This window comes from Astatotilapia calliptera, chromosome 12, assembly GCF_900246225.1.
Source record: "Astatotilapia calliptera chromosome 12, fAstCal1.2, whole genome shotgun sequence".
NCBI lineage: Eukaryota > Metazoa > Chordata > Actinopteri > Cichliformes > Cichlidae > Astatotilapia > Astatotilapia calliptera.
Genome location: NC_039313.1, coordinates 24,399,523 through 24,423,891, shown reverse-complemented (window position 1 = coordinate 24,423,891; position 24,369 = coordinate 24,399,523). Strand labels below are relative to the sequence as shown.

The window sequence follows — 24,369 nt, the reverse complement described above, 5'->3', positions numbered from 1 at the left end:
ATAATGTTAGGCAATGATAGGAAAATGAAATATCGCGACAGAATATGAGTAAAATGCGCATGCGCAGTGCCTTTGTTTTCATTCACACATGGCAGATTGTTGAGTGAAACAGATGAACCAGAATTGGTTTGTAAAAATGGTGCAACTTCAGTGATGTGGAACTGGTTTGGTGTTTGTCCGTCAGATACACGACAAAGCACATTTTTTTGCAGAACATGCAAGCGGCCGTCGTTATTGTCGTATATGTCGGACTAAGATGCTCTTAAATCTGGGAGTAATCTGGGTCCTAAACTCCGTATGTTTCAGGTCAAACAACACTGCAGCATCACTGAGAGTTAAAAACTGTCTAAATTCTTTCATCTTTAATAAAACGATCAGCATTGCTGCTTTACCAGGTGTAACTATGAAGTTTAACTTCCAGGCATCCATGAAAACAAAACTTATTACATTTAACGGAGTTAGAAGTTAGCAGAAGCTAGCGGAAGTTAGCTCGCTAGTTTCTCTAGTTACCTAAGCATGATATAGCATGTTCTGACTGATTTCTGAAAAAATTCAAACGTACAGCTCTGCTTTCACTTCCAACATAAATGAAGACAGGAAACTAAACAGCAGTGACGTTTGTAGGGTTACTGAAGTTGAGCTAGCTGGTATATAATGATGTGCTACGTGATCGCTAGCGACACAGCTATGTTAGCATAACATAAACAGTGAAGCTGGAGGACGAACACTAACACTTTTCCACTTATAAAAGTTAACGTTAAGGTTCCTGATAGTTAGAGACAAATGCAATCGCATGGCAGGATGCTGTAAACGGACCAAACTTCAGTCAGGAGAACAACTGAGATAATCCATCCACAATACGAGGTTAGTTATACTGCAACAACATGGGAATAGAGCAGCTGCCAAAGAATTCAACATTAATGAATCAATGGTACAGAAATGGAGGAAGCAAGAAGAATGAGTTTAATAAAGTTTGATTTATCTGACTGCTTTGTTTCACTTAATGTGCCTTATAATCCCGTGCACCTTATGGTCCGAAAAATACGTACTGCACACTGCAGTTTAATGTTGCAAAGCACCTCTTTTTAACTTCAGTGGATATTATACATGGTTATGCTCAGGATATGTCAGCCCATTTCTACTGGAAATGCCTTTTGGTTAAACTTTCAGCAAGGAATTTGCATTTGCACTGTTACATTTTTATAAAGCTTTAATGTACATAAAAACCAGCTTCTTGTTTAAGTGAAAATAAATGGAAGGTTGTCTTTTTGCGCTAGTAATGTTGTGGAGTTGTATTTTGTCTCGCATCAATTATATCGTCAGTTATATCGTTATCGCAAATTTTCAAATATATATCGTGATAAATATTTTTGGCCATATCGCCCTACTCTACTCTGCAGTTCACTACCGTCTTTTCTTTTCTTATTTATGACTTTTTTTTTAGATTTTGGAGAATGGACCATGCTCACTAAATCAGCTGAGGGCATTTCTCACTGGAAAAAAACAAAGACTGAAAATCATATCAGAATCTGATGAGTGGTGAGTGGGGTCTGTGGTCTGCAGGCTGAGGTAGAGCGCTCTGAGAGCCTGTGTAACCACAGTTAAGTGAAGTGCCTTTATTCTGAGCAACTTGTTTAACGGATTCGGTTTCTTTCTCCTGGGGATCGTTAACAAGCACTCACAGTATCAGTTTTCTGTTACTGGATAGCACTACCTTCAGTAACGCACACATTTACACACCAAGCGCAGGTGAGCTAATGCTCTCCTCTCATGTATGTACACACAGACCAAAATCCCACACCGACACTACAAAGAAAAACAGCCAGTCTGTGTCATGAGAATCTCTCAGATTAACCTCTGCTCTCCTTGTGAAATGCTGTACTTGTTCTCTCTCCTTTCATTAAGTTAAATTTCATAACTGGATCCTGGTGTCTGTGCTTCAGCTTGTGATTTTTTTCCCCTTCATCTTTCTTTTTCACTTTAGGACTGACAGCAATTTAAATGATAATTTGTCACCTTCAGAGATTGACTGAGTGACGTCTGAATGGCTGTGTGAAAAACGATCACCTCCAGGCAACGCTGGCCCAGATACGACGGGGACAAAAGGAGTTATGTCAAAGAGGAGAAAATGAGCAAGGAGAGGAAAAAATTCAGAGTTGGAAAAGAGAGCGTTTAAAAGACTAGAGAATGACAAAGAGACAGGCAGTAGGAGGGACAATGTCAGCAAGGGGGCCAGCAATGCAAGGAAACTGGGGCTGCTGAAACTTGACATTTTCCAGGTGGAAACAGCTGATGAAAACTGACAGGTACAGGTGACAAAAGGTATGGCACTTAATGCTGAAAGATTTCCCTCTCCAGCATCACTTTGACAACCAAAGGAAATGAGCTAACATTACATAATTTAACCTAAACAGAGGTGGTTGGGGGGGGGGGAAGACAGAGGGTGAAAACAATGAAAAGACTGTATTGTTGGCTTGTTGAGCCACAGGAGACCTAACAGTAAAGCACAACGCAATAAACATTAAAAAAGATGATGACAACAGAGCAAAACTTGTACATGAAAGCAGCCCTGGGCTAGTTAATGAGCTTGTTGGCGGGAATGGACAGAACTCCTTTTTACCTGAATGCTTTCCTCGGCCCTCTGAGTGCAATGCATCATGGTAGTGAAGGTGAGCGTGGTGATGAGACCACCCAGGAAGTGTTGAACACTCATGCTCAAGACTGCCATACCTGAGAAAGCACACACACGCAAGTAAAATGGATCAAAACCAGCCTTGACGCATCTGAGTCTAACTACAATAAGACAACAGAAAACCCAGCAGTTCCTTTTCTGAAAGCAGGCAGAAAGCTTGCAGCTTTACACGTTGTTTTCTCTGCTACACTACTCACTTTACAATTCTATGTTAAAGTGAAAGCAGAGAGACAAAGCAGCGAGAAACGGTAATCTGCTGAAGTGCAGCTCCCCCCCCTCAGTCCCAGTCCCCAAAACACATGTAGTGTATCCTCTGAGGGGAAGTGGCAGAGCAGTGTTAGTGGGGAAACAGAGGAACCACAGAGCCTATCTGTCTCTGCTCCCACTAACACTGAATTATTCACTCAAGCCGCCAGAGTTTTTGCCGAGCAAGACTCTTCAGTCAGCGACATAAGACTGGTGGAGTCAAAAAGATACACCGACTGATCAGACTGGAAGAACGGGAAGCGGAGGGTTATCATGTAATATTGAAAAATCTGAAACTGAATGTTTTTTTTCTGTTTTGAGGGTTTTTAGTCAAGTTTTCCTGAAATCTTTGTTCTGGGTTTAAAATGGAGGCGGGAGATGCCTCTACTTTGAGTTGGAGAAGCTTGATAGGGTAAGAGACAGGCTCAGGAGGAGATGAATGGTGTGAATGTGAATCCCGACCGGCTGTTCAGCGCAATCAGATGTGTCATTCAGACATTAATAAATGAATAACTGTCTGGAGGGAGACCTCTCCTACAGATGTCCTCCACGTCATGCATTAAGACTGAACGCTTGAACTATAGGCCACTGGTTAACACAAGGTCTAACAGCATTTGAAACTGCCAGTGACATTAGTACCAGGCTTTACATCCAAAGTTTGACCTTTCAAACTTGACCCACTTTTCCTTCTAAGGGTTCTTCACTTGTCATACAGCTGACACAAAAAGTGTTCAAAATCTCAAACATTTTATATTGTAGTCATTCATGATTTCAACAACTCTCTTTTCCCCAATCTTCCTATTTTAGTTGCTCCCATTAAGGGATCCCAATAGGATTGTTCGCCTCCATCTAACCCCTTGCATTCTTTTCCGTCACTCCAACACTCTGCATGTCCTCCTTGACTACATCACGAATCTTCCTCTTTTCTTCCCGCCTGGCAGCTTCATGTTCAGCATCCTTTGTCCAATAATCCCACTATCCCTCCTCTGCACATGCCAAAACCATCTCACCCTTGTCTCTCTGATATCCTCATTTCTAATCTTGTCCATCCTGGTCACTAAGCACCTGGCACCTGTCTTTCTGTCAGGGCCGCCATCTCCAAACTACACATCATAAAAGGACTCACTACCAAGTTGCAAGCCTTTCCTTTCCCTCTTGCTGCCCTCACCTGTCACAAATCACCCCTGACACTTTCCCCCATCCACTCCAACCTGCCTGCACCCTCTTTTTCACCTTTCTTCTGTACCGTCTGTTGCTTTGGAGGGTTGACTTGAGATATTTAAAATCATTATACCTGTCTCTCTCTCTCATTCATACACATGTATTCTGTCTTACTTTTGCTGACTTTCACTTCTGTTCTCTTCAGAGCACACTTCCACCTAACCAGGCTCTCATCCATCAGCTCTCTACTTTCACTACAGAGCACAATGTTATTTGGAGACATCACAGTCTCTCCATAGGCTCCAGCTAACTTCATCTGTTAGCCTGTCCATCACCACTGGAAACAAGAAGGGGTTCAGGGTCCATCCCTGATGTAATCGCACCCCTCACTTCAGACCCACCTGTCACTCCTACCACACACTATACAAATTGCCAGTTTAAAGAAGAAGGTTTTGGAAGCCCTACTTCTAAACGTCTCTTGTTATATATCCGACTGGAGCGATGACGTGTTAGGCCAATGACTACAGGTCAGCTTCAAGTGCACATGGAAATGCATTATATCTGAATGAATCTACTGAAAGATTTACATCTTATCCTGTCACAACAAATGTCTAATGTAAAACCCTGCTACCGAAGTCTTACTTAACCTCAATATCAAGTTACTTTCCTGTCACTGTCACTATAAACAAACAAAGAAACAAATAAATAAATAAATATCAGCTGCTTAACCACAGAACTAACACTCATTTTACACATATCCAGAACCTAAATGCACTAGCAGAAATACCATAAAACAATAGCATTGCAGTAAACCTGGGGACTATCATTGCTTGTGTCTTGCTGAGCCTGCCATAAGCACTGAACAGCATTATTTTTGCTGACTTCATTCCCTGCTGATAAAACTGTAACTGTGGCCACTGTTAGGCTTTGTAGCTTCACTGTGTTTGGTGTGTGTGTGATATTATTCACTGCCATTCACAATTCTTAAAACAAAGAATATAAAGATTCTAGGTTAATACGGGTCAGTGAGTATTAACACTTGTTTATTTGATTACTGCATATATGCTCATTGACATGATGACCAAACATGTAGCTCTTTGTTTTCATTGCCCGCTTCTGTCATATTTACATCAGAGCACCAAACATAAACCGGACTAAATAATCCAGAATTGTAGCATTTGTTAAAATATTTTGAAATCATTTACTTTGTGACCATTGTCTTATTGTGGGTTTGCTTCTCACCTTTCATGAGCGGTGATGGTTCGAGGACAGTGAGCAGAGAACTCTGGAAGACCATGCTGATTGTTCGCAACACAAACACGCGCCGCATCAGGGCCCCGATGCTGAGGAAAAACCAGCAAACAAGAAGATCATCAAAGAGCTGTTAACTAACTTTTAAGTGTATTGATGAGCAGTGTGATACCTGATGAAAGCCACTCCAAGCTAATATCATTAAATTTAGAGACACTTTGTTTGTTTCTTCGCATTTCACAGACGCACGCGCGCACACAGTTACATACGTGCACGTGCATAAGTAAACAAGTCCCCAGACACTAATTGATTCCCTGTTAGTGCAAGAAAATCATCCCCCTGTGGGTCTGGTTCATGACGTAATCAATAACCTAAGGAGATCCCCAGCATGAGAAAGATAATTAATCACTGTTAACATACATAAAAACACACACACGCACTCACACTGTTGTGTGACATCAGGGATTAACAATGCCAATCACTCAGAGGATACCTGCCACTCAAGGGACTGTGTGTGTGTTTATGGGGTTTTTTTGCATGTAATTATTTATGTGTTTTAAAAAAAGGTTGTGAGAAAGAAAGGGACACACAAAACAGGTTATCTGATTTAGTTAGGTAAGAAAATCTGAATTTATCTTTCATATTCAGACAGACTCTTTAAACATGTCTGCCAGTATAAATGTGACCGGAAACGAGGAGAAATAATGGTTCCCAAATAGATCTGTACCAGGGCTGTCGTGATTATATTTTCCAGCGGAGCTATCGACTATATTGATAAGTTATTTGATTACATGATTAATGGATTAAAACCTGTGCGTTTCAAAACATCTCAAAACCTAAAACCCAAGTTGATGCCATAAACTCTTTTAATTTAAATGTATTTTTATTTCTGTTCAAGACCCCCCCTCTTTCTTCTTTCACTCTTCCCTGTATCTTTATCTGGCTCTCTCTTCCCCCTGCACCCAGCGTTTCCTTACCTCTCTACTGGAAAACCAATCCTGCATCATTCACATGCTAAAGACATTCTTCTCTCTGTTGCTCCTTTGCCTCCCTTCTCAATGACAGCCTTTCATATCACGCGCTCTCAAGAGATGCTGAGGGATGTGTGTGTGTGAGAAAAAGAAACCTCCCTGGCTGCCACCTCACACGGGCCAGGCCCAGATAAGAATAACTACGTTCTCAGGTTGCAGGGGGGCAGTTGTAAAGGGGGTCACTCACTGACCACTCAGCCGTTTCTGATGGTAGTGAGGATATACCTTCCAACGGAGCTTTTAGAGGAGGAACAACAGCCCAGCCTAACTAACAGCCCTTTCTGTGTGTGCGTATGTGTGTGTACGTGCAGGTGATGAGAAGTAGTAACCAAGTGGAGGAGCTGAGTGTACGTACAATCAGAAACTAGTTTTAACACTGAATCTACTACACATTTGTCATAACAGACCCACAGGCACAAACCACTGCTGTGCAATGATGTGATTTCACTTTTTAATTCTCACAGCTTGTAAAATCAAGTTAAAACTAAGGGGTTATCTTCAGCGGTCACATGAGAAAGCATCATACCAAAAATAAAAGAAAAACAGTTCATACTTGAGAAAAAGAATTCTTGATTCTCACAAAACAGGAGATGATTATACGAAATATTCACTCCACCTGTACAGGAATGGACTGTGAGAATCCAGTAAAAACATCACTTTTGCAGAAGACACACTTTCAAGCCAGAGTGAAGCATGTCAAGGACAACCCGGAAAAAGATTATGCAGACTGGAGGCCATCCTTTGGTCGGATGAGACAAAACTAGAACCACAGTACCTGCAAAGAACCCACACAGGGACAGGGAGAATGTGCAACCCCCACGCTCAAACCCAGAGCTTTACACACAGTTCAAATAAATTACTACTATACATTTCAGGGGAAGACAGTTTGAGACTGGATGAAGCCAGTGATTTATTTCCCAATGTACAGTCTTTGAATTTTATTGTACAATGGTTTTAAACCTAAAACATCACCAAGAATACTTACTAAGTATATTTTGGGTCAGTGCAAAACCTTGCAAAATGAAAAAAAGATTGAAGATGAAAAAAAGATGAAATTGATGGCTTGTACAAATTTAAAGGTATAATTTCCAGGCTAAATCTGTCTATCTTGTGCAAAATAACACATTTAGAGAGTATTCTCTGTGTTGTGAGGGTGTGAAGATTTTACCGCCTTTACAAGTTACATAGGTGTGAAATGGAGAGGGAGAGTGAAAGATCAAAAGCCAAAGTATGACAATGACATCTTTTGAAAGCACTTTCCCTAAAAAAAAAAAAAAAAAAGAAATTTTTGCCTTTGGAGGCTTTCTTTGTGTTTGCTAGTGTCACCTGACAAGTGGAGAAAGCCTGGAATCCAAGTGGAAGAAAAAGGACAAACAGACTGACATAAGAGAGAGCACATGGCAACTGATACATGTCAACAAACAGGCAAGCAAACACACTCATACAGCACTGACGCAGATAACAAAACAGGGCAACAGAGACTTTGCTTATCCATTAGCTCGTCATTATACCATGTACATCTAACATATGCTAATTACTTTATGCACATAGGTGCAGAATGTTCTAATCAGCAAAGATGTGAATTAATAGCAAGAATAAGGATTTATATTAAGACTACATCACTGCATGGAGTGGGAACTAACATAATATCCTCTGTCCAGGTATTGTTGTTAGTCACAGTTCCCATCGCATCACAATGGCCATAGGCAGGGCCGTCCTACAAAGTGATTCTATAGGCAGATCGAATAATCTTACATAACTGTGGTCAGGTGCAAATGGCACAATTTTATGTCATCTGTATTTAACATGGAAAATGTTTAAAAATCATATTATTAACACAAAAGATGTTTATTCAAATACACCAGAGTCTATGGAAATTTGTCTTTTTTTATTATTGTAAGATTGACAGGTTTTGTTTTTTTTCCTGAAAAGGTTTTTGGTATAAACAGTAATTAACAAATCTCATAACTTTACGAATCTTTAAAAAGTTTTATAGATTACTTTTTTGGCTCCTCCCTTCAAGAGTCACCAGAGTGGATCATCTTCCTCCATCTCACCTGATCTCACCCCATTCCTAGCATCCTCTTCTGTCACACCAACCCTCCACATGTCCTCCTTCACCACAGCCACAAATCTTCTCTGTGGTCTTCCTCTTTTCCTCCTGCCAGGCAACTTAATCTTATCCAGTATCTGTACTCTATACATGCCTAAACCATCTTGCCCCTTTTTGTCTCCAAACTGCATCTAAGCTGTCCCTCTGATGTACTTGTTTCTAATCCTATCCATTCTGGTCACTCCCGGTGAAAAGCTGAGTATCTTCAACTCTACCACCTTTCTTTTTGTTAGTGTCACCATCTCCAATCCATACATCATAGATGGTCTTGCTAACATCTTGCAAACCTTCACTTGCCACTTTCCTTCTGTCATACATCACCACTAACACTCGTCTCCACCCACCCCACCTTTCCTGCACTCTCTTCTTTACCTCTCTTGTGAACTACTGTCCATTGCTTTGGACGGTTGATTCCAGGTATTCAAACTCCTTTACTACCCTTCTCCATTCCATAAGCATTCTGTCTTGCTTCTGACTTTCATTCTTCTTTTCTCCAGAGCATACTTTTACCTCTGAAGTCTATCTTCCACCTCTTCCCTACTCTAACTACAGATCACCATTACCATCTATAAAGACCATAGCGCACAGTCTTCCTTCCTGACTCCTCTGTTAACCTATTCATCACTATTGGAAACAAGTAAGGGCTAAGAGCAGATCCCTGATGTAATCCCACCCCTGACAATGTTTATTCATCTCAAACTGTTGTAATTTACAATTGAATGTTCTAACAGGTACCTGTCTGTCACCTGTAGCAGAAAGTCTAGCATCTTATACCTGTCTGTAAAGGTGACAATTAAAAAAAACTAGGTGGATATTGTGTCAAACTTGAGGGGTCCTTGTGTGTGTGTTTGCATTGTGTCTTTGCACACATCAGTGTTTGTCTGATGGATTTGCTGCTCATGTCCACGCTCCAGAGAGAGGGTTCCCATGCTCTCAAACAAGGCAGTGTTTACTTAAATTACTGCAAACCATATAAAGAGTGATACGAGGCTTAAAACATGAGATAGAGAAGTAAAGGAGACAGTCAGTGCACACAAAATCACAGACGAATAATGGTGGGTAAGTAATTTCTTGACAGCCACTCTTCCACTTAGACCCTTTCTGATAAAGCTTCAGTGAACAGTAGGTGAAACAAGTGAAGTGAACTTTTTCACCAGTTTCCTCAAATTTTTAAGGACTCACTACATACACACAAAGCACAATTTTTAAGGCTAATAGCTCTTTGAGAATTGTTTGATATTTCACGTTATGAAACCACTCTGGCCTATGCAACACTGCATACTGTGAAAAGTATTACTACTGTTTATTTCACCATCCTTAGTTAATTAGTGTGTTTACTGGACTATTATTTTGTCTCAGTTTTACTGAAGTAAACACTAAAAAGTAATTAACACTGGAAATACTCAAAGTCATTATAAATTTACAATAAATACTGGAGTATTATAAAAGATTAGCACTATAGGACACTTTACTTTAGTTTCCATATAATGGCCCAGTACTGTACTCTCACAACATGCATAGTGTTCAGAGCACAAGTTAGCGACATGTTGTGCTCAAGTATCTGCACTAAAGAGGTGATTGTTTTGTGTGTGCGTTATGCTTGGACACCAGATGTGAAACCCATCCAACAAGACTAACACCTGGGCTCATCGGATGGTGATCATGAGAACACATGGCTACATCAAAAGGGAATGGGTTCTTCAAAGGGGAATGTTTTGACAAATAGTATGACGTTGAAGTCTGACCTAGCTAAAAGTAATAAACTACAAACGAGAGAGTACCATTTTATTAGAGCTGAATACCTGCTAGAATGGAGGCAGGAGGGGGAGGGCACAGTAGGCCATTCTCTATAAATTAAGACCCCCCCTCCTACCGCCCGGTGTGTCTGTCTTTAATAGGGTTTGATTTTGTTTGTCTACTGTTTGCATCCCCCAGGGCATTTTTGTCTCTTTTTTGTCTGAGCTTTGGGTTTATTGGAACTGCTTTTCAATAAACTCTTTTATGCAATTTAAACTTGAATCTACAGTGGTTTTTGTGTATTTTCTGACTACATTAGTAATAGTTTAAGATTTTTGTTTAGAGAGTAAATCAAATCTTCACCTCCAATTTTTGAAACAACAGAATAGCCTTGTTGGTGCCTATCAAACTATTATCTCTGCAGTTTATTCTTGGATTCAAAGAAAGAAATGGGTAAAAATTATGTGTTTTTGGTACAGCCTGCTTGTAACAAAGTACCTAAAGCTACAATTTAAAATTGGTTCTTTGCTACAGTTGTCTGTTATGTATAGAAAAATTACAGGTTCATCTCTTGAGTAAGGAGTCTTTTTTATGTATGAATGATTCAGGGGACAGTGTTATGTGGCTTAACAAAAAACAACTAAACAAAAATAAGAAACCCCAACAACATACTCTGAAAATGGTCAGGTTCAAGGACGAGACCGAAAATGAATGACAAAGCAGTCAATGTCCCAAGAAACATTTTATAGACCTTCAGAAAACCCAAAGAACTATTGTTCAAGACCACTTTAAAAAGTGCACAGTACTATATAACAGAAATGGATAGACCTATAAGAAAGTGATTTTGCAATGTCTTCTTGGATTGATGGTGATGGACTTTTTTCAGTACTCTTTAGCACTTGATATTAAATAATCGATTAACTGAAGAAACCTACCTGCCAGGTTAGTTCATGATTAAATATCTTAGTTTCAAGCCCAGGTGACTATTACACAGTTTCATGAAGAATGTGGAGTTAGTAACATGCAATTTAAAGTTTTTCACAGGCATTTTACACATTTTTCAAGGGCAAACACCCCCCAAAGACGCCACTTAAATTGAAGGGTTTTGCAAAGTGAGACCACTTAAAAGAGTCACAAAATATTTCTGCCACAGAAAGGCCATGGTGAAACCAGTGATAAATGATGGTGCTGATGAAGGCTACCTAAACTGAGCGAGCAGCAGGCCTCCCAGGGACGATCCGCAGATGGAGAAACCCATGGCGATGACGCCGTTCCAGAAGCCGAGCTCCCTGGCAGTCATGTGGTGATCCAACAGGAACAGAGGAAACATGGTTACTGCACCCTGCTCACCTGCATACACAGTGATAGTAGACAGAGGTGGACAAGAAGAAGACGTCCAAATGAATGATGAATTAAAATGGGTGAAGGGTCAGGGTGGTGGTTTAGGGGTTGTAGGATACAATGAGTAAAAGACGCATTATCTACCGTATACATCTGACTAAGCATTGCTATTTTCACCAACGGTAAATATAAGAGACACTTTCTGAATACACATGCCTATTCCAATCACAGTCAAATATTATGAGGGTGCTGTATCAAACTGTTTAGCCTGCAACACTGAAAAATAAAACATGGTTTTCCTGGGATGACGACTGCAGAATCAAATGCGGAACATGTGGCGCACCCAGGCCTATTCCTGGAAAGTGTCAATAATAGATGCCTGACAAGAAAAAGAATACCCTCAGTCACTTTATCAAACGGGGGCCTAGCACTTTTCCTAAAGCACAAAAAGGAAAACACAACAAAAACACAGAAACTTCCACAGATGAAACAGACCGCACAAAGACCTTTCAGTCAAAATAAAAAGTTTCTGTCAGGCAGTAAGACTTTCTCTGTGTGGTATTGAGTGTGGGGGTAATGTTCTGCTGAACATTACAGTAAAATATTCAGTGGTGCCGACTATACGCCATTATTATATTAATGGAGACTGACTTCAGAAAGACAGTGGGACCAAGGAGCTGTATGAGTGACAGCTTGGCTCCCAGACTGCTGTCAAATACGACACAACACAACCGACGACTCACTCACTCAGTCAGCCAGGAGACAAACAAAAATAGAGAACGAGGGGGGGGAAAAAGACAGATGAAACAGACTGAAATGAAAAAAATAATAAGAGAAAGCCGAGGAGCTAGGTAGGGAGTGCAGCAGCGGAATTAGAGTGTCACTGCCGAAACAGCGGTGTGACAAGCCTGCGGAAATTCGGGGAAGGAAACGTGGATTCTCCACGTCTCCCTCCTCTGTCACTCATATTTTACTGCTGGAAATTTGCATATGGTTATCAGAGATGGGAATGACCATGTTCGAGCTTGTCCTGAAAGGTCATTTAGTCAGAAAGGATTACTTCTAAAACAAAAGTGTTTGACTGTAAAATATTTGTTGTTTAGTGCTTCAGAAAATATGCGAAACTGACCCAAGAACTGCCACTGCAGCAAATCTAAAAAGGTTTCTTACATCACACAAAGGAGGGAAACCCCATAAAATGTGCAGATTTTAATAGTGGTTGATTTATATTGCTAACTTGAAATGAATAAGTCACATGTACTAACAACACATAAAACCAGAAGTTTAAATTTCACAAAGGATATCCAGAACTTGTGCATAAATAATAATAATAATTAAGGAAAAATAATATTACACTGATGCATCACTAAAAATTAATCAATGTCTCACTATTTCAAAACTATTTTTACAATAAATCTAAAAAAGTTTGACTAATTATAGAATGGATTCAGAACAATTTTGACAATTCTTCAAGGAGCAAATTCAGATTCAGAGCAGAATGTTTTTGGGTTCCCGCCACACAAATGTAAAGACATGATGCTTTCCCTTTTTCTACATCCTGATAAAGTAAATATTTTTGAGTGCTGGTTGTAAAAAACAAAACAAAAAACCCCCCAAACAAACAAAGAAAACCCAAGCCATATTTTACTGCAGTCAAAGCAATTAAACGGTGGCGAAAAGGGAAAATCTGAGTAAATGAGTGGTAACAACGATGCTGCAGACATTAAAATCCTTGAACTTTAATGCACCTCGTGAGGAAAAAAACCAAAACACTGGAGATCATATTAGTTTTGATCATTGGTATCTTATAGAGATTACACTCATGAACAGTGACACAGGAATTTATTGTTTATTACAGTATGGCACATTTTTTTCAGCGGTCAAGTGCAACTTAAACGGTATAGCAGCAAATTTCTACAAAAAACAGTAAAATCCTTTCAGTCCACGCACTCCGTGGGTGATGTCTGTGCATTACTCACATTTTAATCTGTCATCCTCTGTGCTGAACTGTTCTGAGTTGCATCAACTGAGCAATAACCATGTTAGTCATAATAAAGTAAACACTGGCAGCAGCAGTACCCATGATGCCAGAGTTGTTTACCCATGGTTCTGCGCTCCTGTGCCTGTCTGTCTGTTGTTCAGCTCAAAGCTCAGAGCTTTCACAGTCCTGCCTTCAACTAATTATTTCTTTAAAGGGGGGAAGGGGTGGTAACATGCAGGCACGCACACACACACACACAAAACAAGGCTGATTATTCCTTTCTATAAATATTCTCAAAGCAACAATTGTCCATTTCAGCAGGGATTTCATTAAACATCCGCTAAGATTAAACAGAGTGGAGGGAAAATCAGAACGAATGGAACAAGACTGAAGGAGAGAGATGGCAAGAGAAGAAGAAAGTGAGGAGGGAGAAATAAAGAAAAGGTGAAAAACTAAGAGAAAACAGGAATACAAAAAAAAGAAAAAAAGGACGAAGAAAGAAATAGGTGAAAAGGGCAAATACATAAAATACATAAAATGATATGAGTTAAACATGACTGGAGAGATAGGACAGGGATGGAGACTGCTAGAGACAGAGGAAGAGGAGGAGGGGCAGATGAACAGAGACAATGTTAGGAGGTTAGTGAAGAGGAAACAGAGGAGGAATGGCAGGCTCAAAGAAAAGTGTTTACAGAGAGAGCAGAAAGACAGCATTATTTAACATTAAGAGTGACAGCATGAAGGAAGCTCTGTTTATTCTACTAATTTAAAAAGTGCCCTATAGTAGGGTGGTGCAGATGGACAATGATCTCTGGGATAAGCAACGATCTCTTGATAAGCAAGAGAATGTTTTGTTTTCTCATCAAAGCATGAAATTATTACCATCAATATTGCATTCATATGACAGTTTATCATGTCTCCTCAAATTTTTAGCTCTTGGTGTGAGTGGCCGTGAGAGAAAAACTGTAGGTGAAGAGTACAGGACAGACAGATGAGCTACTTTAAACATACATAAAGAAGTTGGAAGAAATCAAAAAGAGCCAGGCAAATGTTATGACATAATACTGTTTTAGCTGTCCAGCTGATATCTGTCCACTTCTGTTAATTACAGCAGACAACAAAGCTCTCCTGCTGGTATACTTTGTTATTTCTCTTTGTGCTGGAAGTGGGAAATAAGCTCCCCGGTGTGTCTTTTCCTCTCTTTCATCAGGAGCAGTAACACTGTTGTTTTTTGGGGCACACAGTATGAATCAGGGTGGGTGGCTAGCAAGTGCCAGTGCACAAACGAATAACAAAAATACAAAACCTGGCATTGATCGATGACACTGATGACTCATATCATTCTGATAGATATCAAAACCATTCAGTGAACCCATGTGCCCTATGGATGGAGAACAGATGACAAAAACATGCCATCATAGGATAAAAGTGATCAGATCAAGCAGGACAAGTGGGCCCAAAATATGCATAACAGAGATTTTCTCACTGAACTGGTCAACTTTTCCTTAACTCTTTACCCCCTTAAAAGTCTACTAGGAATAACCTTTGAAGCTCTCTTCTGAACTGAGAGGTTTCTGTCAGATGTCAGGCCTGCTTATAGAAAATGACTGTGTGTCCATGAGAAGTGCATCGGCTAGCCTTGGAAAAACCTGAAAACTATTGGTCATTAAACCACGTATTTATTGAAATATACAGAAATATCTAGAAGCGTCATTAAGGATATAGGGCAGGTCATCAAATGTCAACTTTATGGGGGAAAGAGTTAAGCCTCTCGGTTGTCTGTATAAGCGTGTTTGCAGCAGACGGGGGATAACTGGTTATACGTATAGGGATCACAGACAGATAAGCTTGAGATGAGGGGAAAAGGTCAACGAGGACATTGGGGTGAAATGCTGACATTCATGCTGCACCTTAAACAAAAGAGCTGGCAGAGCAGGTCCAGGAGAGATCACCGAGGACACACAGTCAACATTTAGTGACCCTTTATCACTCCCTGGTGAAAGCAAGGTAAAAGGAGACAGGTTCATACATACTACATGTCTCAGCAAAGCACTACACACACTCTCTCACACACACACTCACACACACAAACATAGGTATAAACACACACACATACACCTTCAGCTCTTTGGGTTCCCTCAGGACAGAAGAGTAAACAGAACCCTCTCTGAACACAATTACATATAATCCTGTGTATATTAGGCTATTGACACAAACAAGTCCCTGCAGATCGATGCAGATGTTCCCCATGGCCCGTAGGTCTCACGAACACTGAACACTGAACGATACATCATCACTCCAACTCAAACCTGCTACATTACTGGGCTGCTTATGCTTGTCACTTGTGTTTATTTTCTGAGTGCAGTATTACTATGCACATCCTTTCCATCTTAAGGCAGCTGCACAGTTTCCATTTAGGTTTTTAAAGCATTTCAAGCAATCAGGGGAATATCCTCAATAGTTGTCAATTAATAAAGGCAGCTGATGTTGATTTCAGTTCATTAAGGCAAATCAATCATAAATACCTGTGGTTCATGTGGTAAAAAGGAGGATTTATATCTTTAAATGTCTAAAATGATCATGCACCCATGGATAAATGTGTTTATTTCTCTTTCCATTTTGCTCTCCGTTTCTCAGGGCGCCATGTGGCGGTTGTTCATTAATTCATCCCCTCCTTCAGCCTCCCTTCCTGCAGGCCTTCCTTTTCCCTCTGGAAAATAACCCCCACTCTCTCTCCAAGTTTTTCTCTAAATCTGCTAGCTAAATCTAATGCAGCAGTGCTGCATTAAATTCTTTCCTTGCAAACCTTATATATTTTTTAAATTGCTGAGGCATTGATGCAACTTTGTGGTTATCCTGGAGGCATTAGTTGATGGTGCCAATGAGCTGTATCACAGTACACTGCTGCAGTTTCTCATATTATGTTTCCTAAATTCATATATCCTCAAAGCCATTTTTTGAGCAGGAAATGCTAAAGTTAAAAGCAGGAACAAAGCTTCACTTCTACTGTTCATCCATCCATCCTTACACCTGAGCTGTTTCCTGGAGAAAGTCACCAGGGTTCACACTTGTCAAGCATACAGGGCCTCTGTTTGACAAGTGGTGGACTGCAAATTGCTGCTCTGATGTATTTATTTAGTATTTAAAAATTCTACTTATTATAAATAAAGGTGGCACAGGCACACTTGTACAGCAAAAAGTGCTTATATGGACACACAATCAGATTTTAACTTCCTCTATATTTATCTATTCATACACACTAAAGCATCTGTATTCCAAGGATAGAAAGCTGACTTTTAGTGTCTTTAACACATTCACATACATATAGTATCTAATAAATCAGTTCGCCTTATACCCACACTGATGTCCAAACACTCTTTTGTTTAGCCACGTGCACTCGTAGTATCGTGACTTAGCTAAATGTGTTTTCCTATGGATCAAATTCCAGCTTATCCGATATTTAATGAACTGATGTAAAGGAACCTCATGGAAGTTTGCTAACAACCAAAGTGACCAAATGCACCATGGGAATATTGGATGACAGCAGGACATCAAAATGTTTGTGTCCAACACTGAGCTTATTTGGAACTCATATCCACCATTGTTTGTCTCTTTTTTTTTTTGGCTTTTTCCCCCATTTTCTCCGTCTGCTTCCCTCCCCCTCGCTCCCTCCGTCCATTGCTCTACCCAGACAGTTCTCCCATCATGCCTGTAGCCTCAGATGGCACAGGGGTCACAGTTCATACACAAGGCTGCCAATGATTGGCCACAGTGTTGGACGCAGCACAAACTCAGAGTTCATTAGGGATAGATGAGGGAGAGGGGTGTAAGTTCGTATGTGTGTGTGTGTGTGTGTGTGTGTGTGTGTGTGTGTGTGTGTGTGTGTGTGTGTGTGTGTGTGTGTGTGTGTGTGTGTGTGTGTGTGCGCGCGAGTGTGAGAAGTTGGGGGTTCAGACAGGCAGATTACCGGTCTCACACAAACATACCCACATAGCCCTTGAACAAAAACAATACTGTCTCACATAGGCAATTATGCTGGCACATCTAGGCCTAATCTAAAATATTACACAACCATTTATTTTTTGTAATGCAAAGAAGGGGGATGTTTAAATCAAACCAATATGAAAACCTAACAAGTGAGAAGACTTTAAATGTATATCAAAGGCATTTATTGCTGTTATCATTAGCATCAGCCAATGGCATGCACGTGTGTGTGTGTGTGTGTGTGTGTGTGTGTGTGTGTGTGTGTGTGCTATGTAACGGAGAGAGTGTGGGGTGTGGAGGGGGATGCTCCCGAGACAGATTAGGGGGTCCAGCCAGCCTTCATATTTTGTCTAGTAGTATCGTCTGCTGGGGCTTATCCGATTACTGAGCCACCCTTAACACTCTCCCAAAACAGACAGACAGACACACACACACACACACACACACACACACACACACACACACACACACACACACACACCTCAAGACTATGAAAATATGAGGAGACAATTATATTCCCACCACCCACGCACAGTGTAAACACACGCACAGAAACACACATCACCAGGATGCGCCATCTTCCATTTCAGGTTCTGAATGCCACAGACACAAAGACACTCTAATCCTTACATAATCCCCTTCTGCTACCAAACACCAAACTCTGGCCACATCAACTCTCTCTCCCCCCATACACACAAGCTCAACTATTTCAAAACTACTTTAATTTTTTTCCCTTTCTTTTCTTTTTCTTTGCTTCTTGTTGGAAGAAACTTGTTCAAATTCAAAACTGTGCATTCAATTAAGAATGCATTTTCATCTCAACTTTGTATGTGTGTCACTGTGACTTTAAAAACAACTGCTTTATCTGTCTAACGTCTCCATTTCCCAATGTGCACGCAGGACATGCCTTGCAAGGATCACTTCTCTAACTTCTTCACTGCGCTTGTGAGTGCAGTACTCACAGAAACACCACCAGAGACATCTAGTGGTGATCTTTGGGCCCTACATCAACACAGCAGCGACTTCAGAAATTCAAACTGGGACGAAAAAGGGCTTGTTTCTAAAAATTCTGCATTTTATTGCCTCTGGAAAGTTAGACTGGACTGAACAGAAAAGAAATAAAAACAAATCAAGTGTTTTTATTTCTAAAATTGGTATTATAATCAAATACAGCTCTATGTTTAATACTTATTTATCCTATACCGGGCCTTGGTACAGCCTCTCAATTCATCCATTCTCTTAAACAAGCCTCCCTTTAAGCTTTGCGCTTATGGGCCTCTCATCAATAACAGAAGGTTGAGCAGCAGGTGGGTGGGGTTTCTGTACTTGCACCCATCCATCCATTCTCATCCTTTTTAGGTTCGGGGGTGGGGGATGACACAAAGACAGACAACCATTCGCACTTACATTCACACCTATGGGCAATTTAGAGCTTTCAATCAAGCTAAATTGCATGTCTTTAGACTGTGGGAGGAACCCACGCAAACACAGGGAGAACATGCAAACTCCACACAGAAAGACCTGATGGTGGAATTAAACTCAGGACCTTCTTGCTGTGAGGCAAAAGTGCTAACCACCGTGCCACCATGCCGGGTTCCACTTGCAACTTTTACCATGTTAAACCATGTTAGAGGTATTTCCTACCTTTGACATGATACAAAGGCTGAGAAAACTGCTAAACTCATACATAAACTTTTTGATATAATAATCCGACACTGCAATAGTATAGACTCGCTGGCCACTTTGTTAGATACACCTGTTCAACTGTTTACTAGCACATATCTAATCAGACAATCATATGGCAGAAACACAATAAACTTAGGCTTGTAGACATGATCGAGTCAGCCTACTGAAGTTGAAGTGAACAGAAAGAAATGAATTTAAGGGTCTTTGAATGTGTCATGGTTGTTGGTGGCAGACTGGCTGGTCTGAGTATTTCAGGAGCTGCTTATCTACAGGGATTTTTTTTTCCAAACAATCATGTCTAAAGTTATGGAGAATGGTCGGAAAAGGGAAAATATCCAATGAGCAGCACTTCTCTGGGCTAAAATACCTTGACACTGACTATGTCAATACCCATATGACCATAGTGAACTCATCTTTTTGGTACACTGGTTTCTTGAAGATGACAAGGAGTTCTTTGTACTCAAGTGCCCTCCAGAGTCACCAGATTACAGTCCAAAAGAGCACCTTTGGGATGTAGTAGAACAGGAGATTCACATCATGCATGTCCAGCTGACAAATCTGCAGCAATTGTGTGATGCTACTAAGTTAATATGGTCCAAAATCTCTGAGGAATATTTCCAGCAGCTTAATGAACCAGATCAATGAAGAATTAAGACAGTTCCAAAAGGCCAAAGCAGGTCTAACTTGATACTAGCAAGTAGGGCTGCCACGACTAGTCGACTAGTAACGATTACATAGTCGACGACTGATTTGATAGTCGACGCGTTGTTTGAAGCTTTGTAAGATCTCAGAAGACGCAGGAATAAGTAGTAGTATTTAAGAGTGTAATAACGGACTGAAACAGAAGATGGCAGCACTGCATGTATAAGGAGGCGAGGAATTACAAACCCCTCATCATCAGTGGCACGCCAGTGGAGAGAGTGGACAGTTTCCGATACCTGGGTGTCCACATCACTCAGGACCTGTCATGGTCCTGTCACATCAACACCCTGGTTAAGAAAGCCCGTCAGCGTCTCTTCTTCCTCAGAAGACTTAGAGACTTCCATCTGCCACTGAAGGTGCTCAAGAACTTCTACTCCTGCACCATCGAGAGCGTCCTGACGGCAAACATCTGCACCTGGTTTGGGAACAGCACCAAGCCGGGGTTCAAGGCTCATTAGAGCCGGTGAGAACACCGGACTCCCAGCAAATCGTTTTCAAACCCACTGCTGTCTTTCGCTACTCAGGTTAAACATGTAATATAAGTCACTTAGATAACTTAAAAATGTTACTGTTTGGCTTTTTTTTTAGTATTTTATTTGTTCCTGAGTAAATCGGTTTGGCTGAGAAATAAAGTTATAGTTTTTACACAGCTGAATAAACGTCAAGCAGACAACTGATTATCAGAAGTGTGAGATGCTTGAGAATATACTCCGGTGTCCTGTTATATTTTAGATAGCAAGGAGCAGACGAGACTGAGTTTATTAAACTCCACCGAAACAATCTACAGATTTCATTAAACTTTAATAAACTATCATCTTGTCTTTATTTTTAGTTAGCATGTACCTTAAACACTTCAAGTTGGAAGCCAGGGCTCTAGAGTGCGACCAATTTGGTTGCAAATACGACCAAATTTTTCAGTGGTGCGACTAAAAAAAACCATTTGGTTGCACCTGTGCGACCAACTGTTCGGGTAGCAAAAAATAAATAAAAAAATCTGCAACCTTCCCTGTGGTCAACAACAGACACATATTATGCCCCTATCGTGGACTAAACCAATCAGAGATAGTAAGGGGCGGGACCTCTCTGATTGGCCGTGGTCCAGTTGAAAGTGCAGGTGGGAGTGGGAGGTGAGTAGCTTGAATAAAGCGATATCAATTCATTAAATCCTGAATAGACTTTTAAATATAACTGTGTTTGGCCAGAAATGCCAGATTCTCAGATTAAAGCTCACAAAACCATTTCAACAACAACCAAACAGCAAATGAGAGCAGGTACACGGATTCCACACAAAGACGTAAACACAGAGCGGACCGACTCATCAGAATCAACTTTGTCTTTCTCGGGCAGCCCGTAGACGGACACGCTGATCAATGTCGTCATGAATTTTGCTGTTTTGCTTCCACGACTATTAAAATCACACTCCATGCACAGCTAGCTCTCTCTCTCTCTCTCTCTGTACTTCAAGAACAGTTTCCCGTCTCCAATCTCTGTTTTCTGTATTATTCATTCGCTTATTACCCACCAGTCTACCGTTGTTTACAGCGCTGTCGGCTGCTGTCTTTTTCTTTTCTTTTTTTTCACTTAAATGACCTCGGACAAGAAAGCCTATTTTTTCTGTTGTTCAATACTGAAGAAATTTAAACTTTATATGCAGAACATTGTAGAATATTTTTAAGGTTATCTGCTATAAAAAGCCAGACCAGGAAAATCTCCTTCATGTTTTTCTGTGTTTTATTCTCAGTTACTTTCACACAAAGGCATCTGCTGTGATGTTCACAATTCTGATGAAGTCAGTACTGATAAATGATCAGAATTATAATATTTCTGACTGTCTGAGGCTAAGTTGAATCGAATCGGGACTTTGAAAACCAGAATCGAATGGATTATAGAAATCAGTGATGATACCCAGCCCTAGTGAGCAGCCTAGGCACGACAGAAGTGGATGTAGCTGTAATAGGAAAAGAACTATTGCTAACTTCTCTGTTAAGTTAAGGCCTGATCCTTCTGAAATTCATAGCCAGTGCTCTGACACGGTGTCATCAATCTTTGAATGCTGAAAAAGCACAGTGTATCCAGAAAAACACATTATATTATATAAATTATTATAAAATTTGTGTTAGGCGTACCGGTACGCCCATGGCAAAAAGTTAGTCTAGAGCCCTGTAAGCTAATGATATTTATATAAGAGCAGATGCATGCTGGTGCAATAAGCTGTATGTTTTACGTTCAATGGATGCATGATCTGATTAGTCGACTAATTGCAAAAATAATCGGTGACTAGTTGACTATCAAAATAATCGCTTGTGGCAGCCGTACTAGCAAGGCATTCCTAATAAAGTGGCCAGTTAAGTGTATAAGTGAAAATATCAAAAAAGGAAAATTCTGCTTTAAAAAGAAAAAAAAACCATACACTATGAGAGAACAATTAAAAAACAAATCTATAACTACATTGACAATAAATACTGAGCATTATTGCCCTTCTGGAAAATAAGCGAACATTTATCACAACAGATCACTTTACCTAAACTTAAACCAGTGCTTGAATAATAATCAGACTTACCCAATTTGTATGTTAGCACATAGAGAACTGTCCAAGGTGTGCCAGGCACTGCCAGCAGCTTCCTCCACACCCTCCACGGCCGTACAGCATCTGCTCCCTGCCCTCCCTTTTTGCTGCCGTCTGCCTGCTGGCCCCTCACAGTCTCATCATCCAACACAGGGGCCCCCCACACAAACAGGGCTACACCAGCATACACAAATGTCAGCAGCATAAACATCCAGCTCCATCCAGCCACGTCAATCACAGCTAGCAGCCCACCTCCGGCAAACACTGACCCAGCTTTATACCCTACAACTTGTGCTGTGTTCCCAAGGCCCAGCTCCCCACGTCCTTTTAACAACCCCACTGCAGCTCCATCTACAGCAATGTCCTGAACAGAGGCCAAGGTGTTCATTGCCAGCAGGGTTCCAGCTACACCCCAAATATGTGCCTCTGGGGCCAGGGCAGCACTGGAGAGGCATGTTAGAGCAAGGCCAGAGACTGTTCCCACCAGCCAGCGACGCTTAGTACCAACTCGGTCCACCAAAGGCGCCCAGAGGACTTTGAGTACCCAGGGGAAGTAAAGGATCTTGGTAAAACCGATGCGTGTGAGAGAGTGCCCAGCTCCTCGCAGGTATACAGGAAGCAACGATGACTGGAGACCATAGGGAATGCCCTGGACAAAGTACAGCAGGCCCAAGAACACTAGTTTGTCATTCATGATCTATCCCCAAACGTGACCCTGTGGTAGAGCAGACACTGGCTTGGTCCATTGGTCAGGTCATCGTCATTGTTTTGATTAAAGGGGACTCCCTCAAATGGACTGGTTGTTCCAGGTGCGCAGGCCTGAAATAAAAGACAGAGTGTGAAATTAAAGGTTGTTACAGTGAACGTCCACAGCTCATACAGGCAGCCTTAAAAGGCTGGGTCTTCACTGCTGCTTTATTGCTTCTCTGCCCAGCTCAGTTACCAGCAACGTTGCCCCAGCTAACGAGAGCCCCCTCAAAGTCAATGACTCGTGCTAATCATGTTCAGTACTGTTGTCATTGCATCTGGTTCATCGTTTACCCTGCATCACAACTCAAACACGACTTTGCATCGTTTACATTTCACTACAGGTGCACAATTTAAGTTTGTTGCCTGGCTACCGTTAGCAAGCTAGCTTGCTCTCAAGCTAAACGTACTCAAGCGATTAGCTTAAAACATATTTCATCAGAAGTCCAGTATTATTTTTGGAATTTTATTTTGACCCGGAAGTAACTAGAAAAATATCAGCGTCTGTTCTAAGCAAAATCTTAAAGCATACTTAAAGGAAAGTTAGTTAGCTCTGTGCCAGCTAACCGGAGAGGGTGCTCCGCTTGTTTTCAGTCGGGATGAGCTTTGAGGTTGCCAGATTCTGGCCAAACAATCCCCCTTTCTGCGATGCTAAACCAAGAATAGTTTCTTCCATCATTTAAACTTGTTTTTTTTTTTTTGACGTGAAATGATATATACCGGCTTTTAACCTCCTAGGACCTGGCGTCCACATATGTGGGTTATTTAGACCAAAATACTCAATTCTGCTCTACAAGGGCCTGATATCCACTTACGAGGACATTATACTGCTACTGTTCTATCAAAATTTTAAACTAATATCCTCATATGTGGCTCTTATTTTTCATAAAAACAAAAATAAGGTAAAAAAAAAAAAATCTGGTAATTCTTTGTTTTTACATTCATCGGGCCCCAATATGCCCAAATATCAAAGAAAAATAAAAAATGCATGCCATGCAAGAGTTCGGGTCTTAGGAGGTTAAATGTTTTTTACAATTACCACGCAAGATATTTTCATTACTACCCATCTAGTAATCACATAACGGCTGAACACGCTTTCTGCATCTGGCTCGGTTTTCAAATCAACACCAG

The 24,369-nt window shown here is 40.8% G+C and overlaps 1 protein-coding gene across 3 annotated transcripts in view; it reads right to left on the bottom strand.

The window, feature by feature from the left end:
- The window catches only part of mfsd3 (major facilitator superfamily domain containing 3), a 51,184-nt gene extending 27,300 nt beyond the window's left edge, over nucleotides 1–23,884 (bottom strand). For 2 of the 3 annotated variants that reach the window (XM_026186813.1, XM_026186811.1), the window contains exons 1-5: nucleotides 23,771–23,884; nucleotides 22,486–23,310; nucleotides 11,434–11,581; nucleotides 5,342–5,442; nucleotides 2,621–2,730 (exon numbers count right to left, since the gene is read on the bottom strand). In XM_026186813.1, the coding sequence (XP_026042598.1) occupies nucleotides 2,621–2,730; nucleotides 5,342–5,442; nucleotides 11,434–11,581; nucleotides 22,486–23,185 (1,059 nt within the window). In that variant the 5' untranslated portion in view covers nucleotides 23,186–23,310; nucleotides 23,771–23,884. The remainder of the gene's footprint in view (nucleotides 1–2,620; nucleotides 2,731–5,341; nucleotides 5,443–11,433; nucleotides 11,582–22,485; nucleotides 23,311–23,770) is intronic. The other variant, XM_026186812.1, reaches the window with a different exon arrangement.
- Nucleotides 23,885–24,369: the final 485 nt, after the last annotated feature.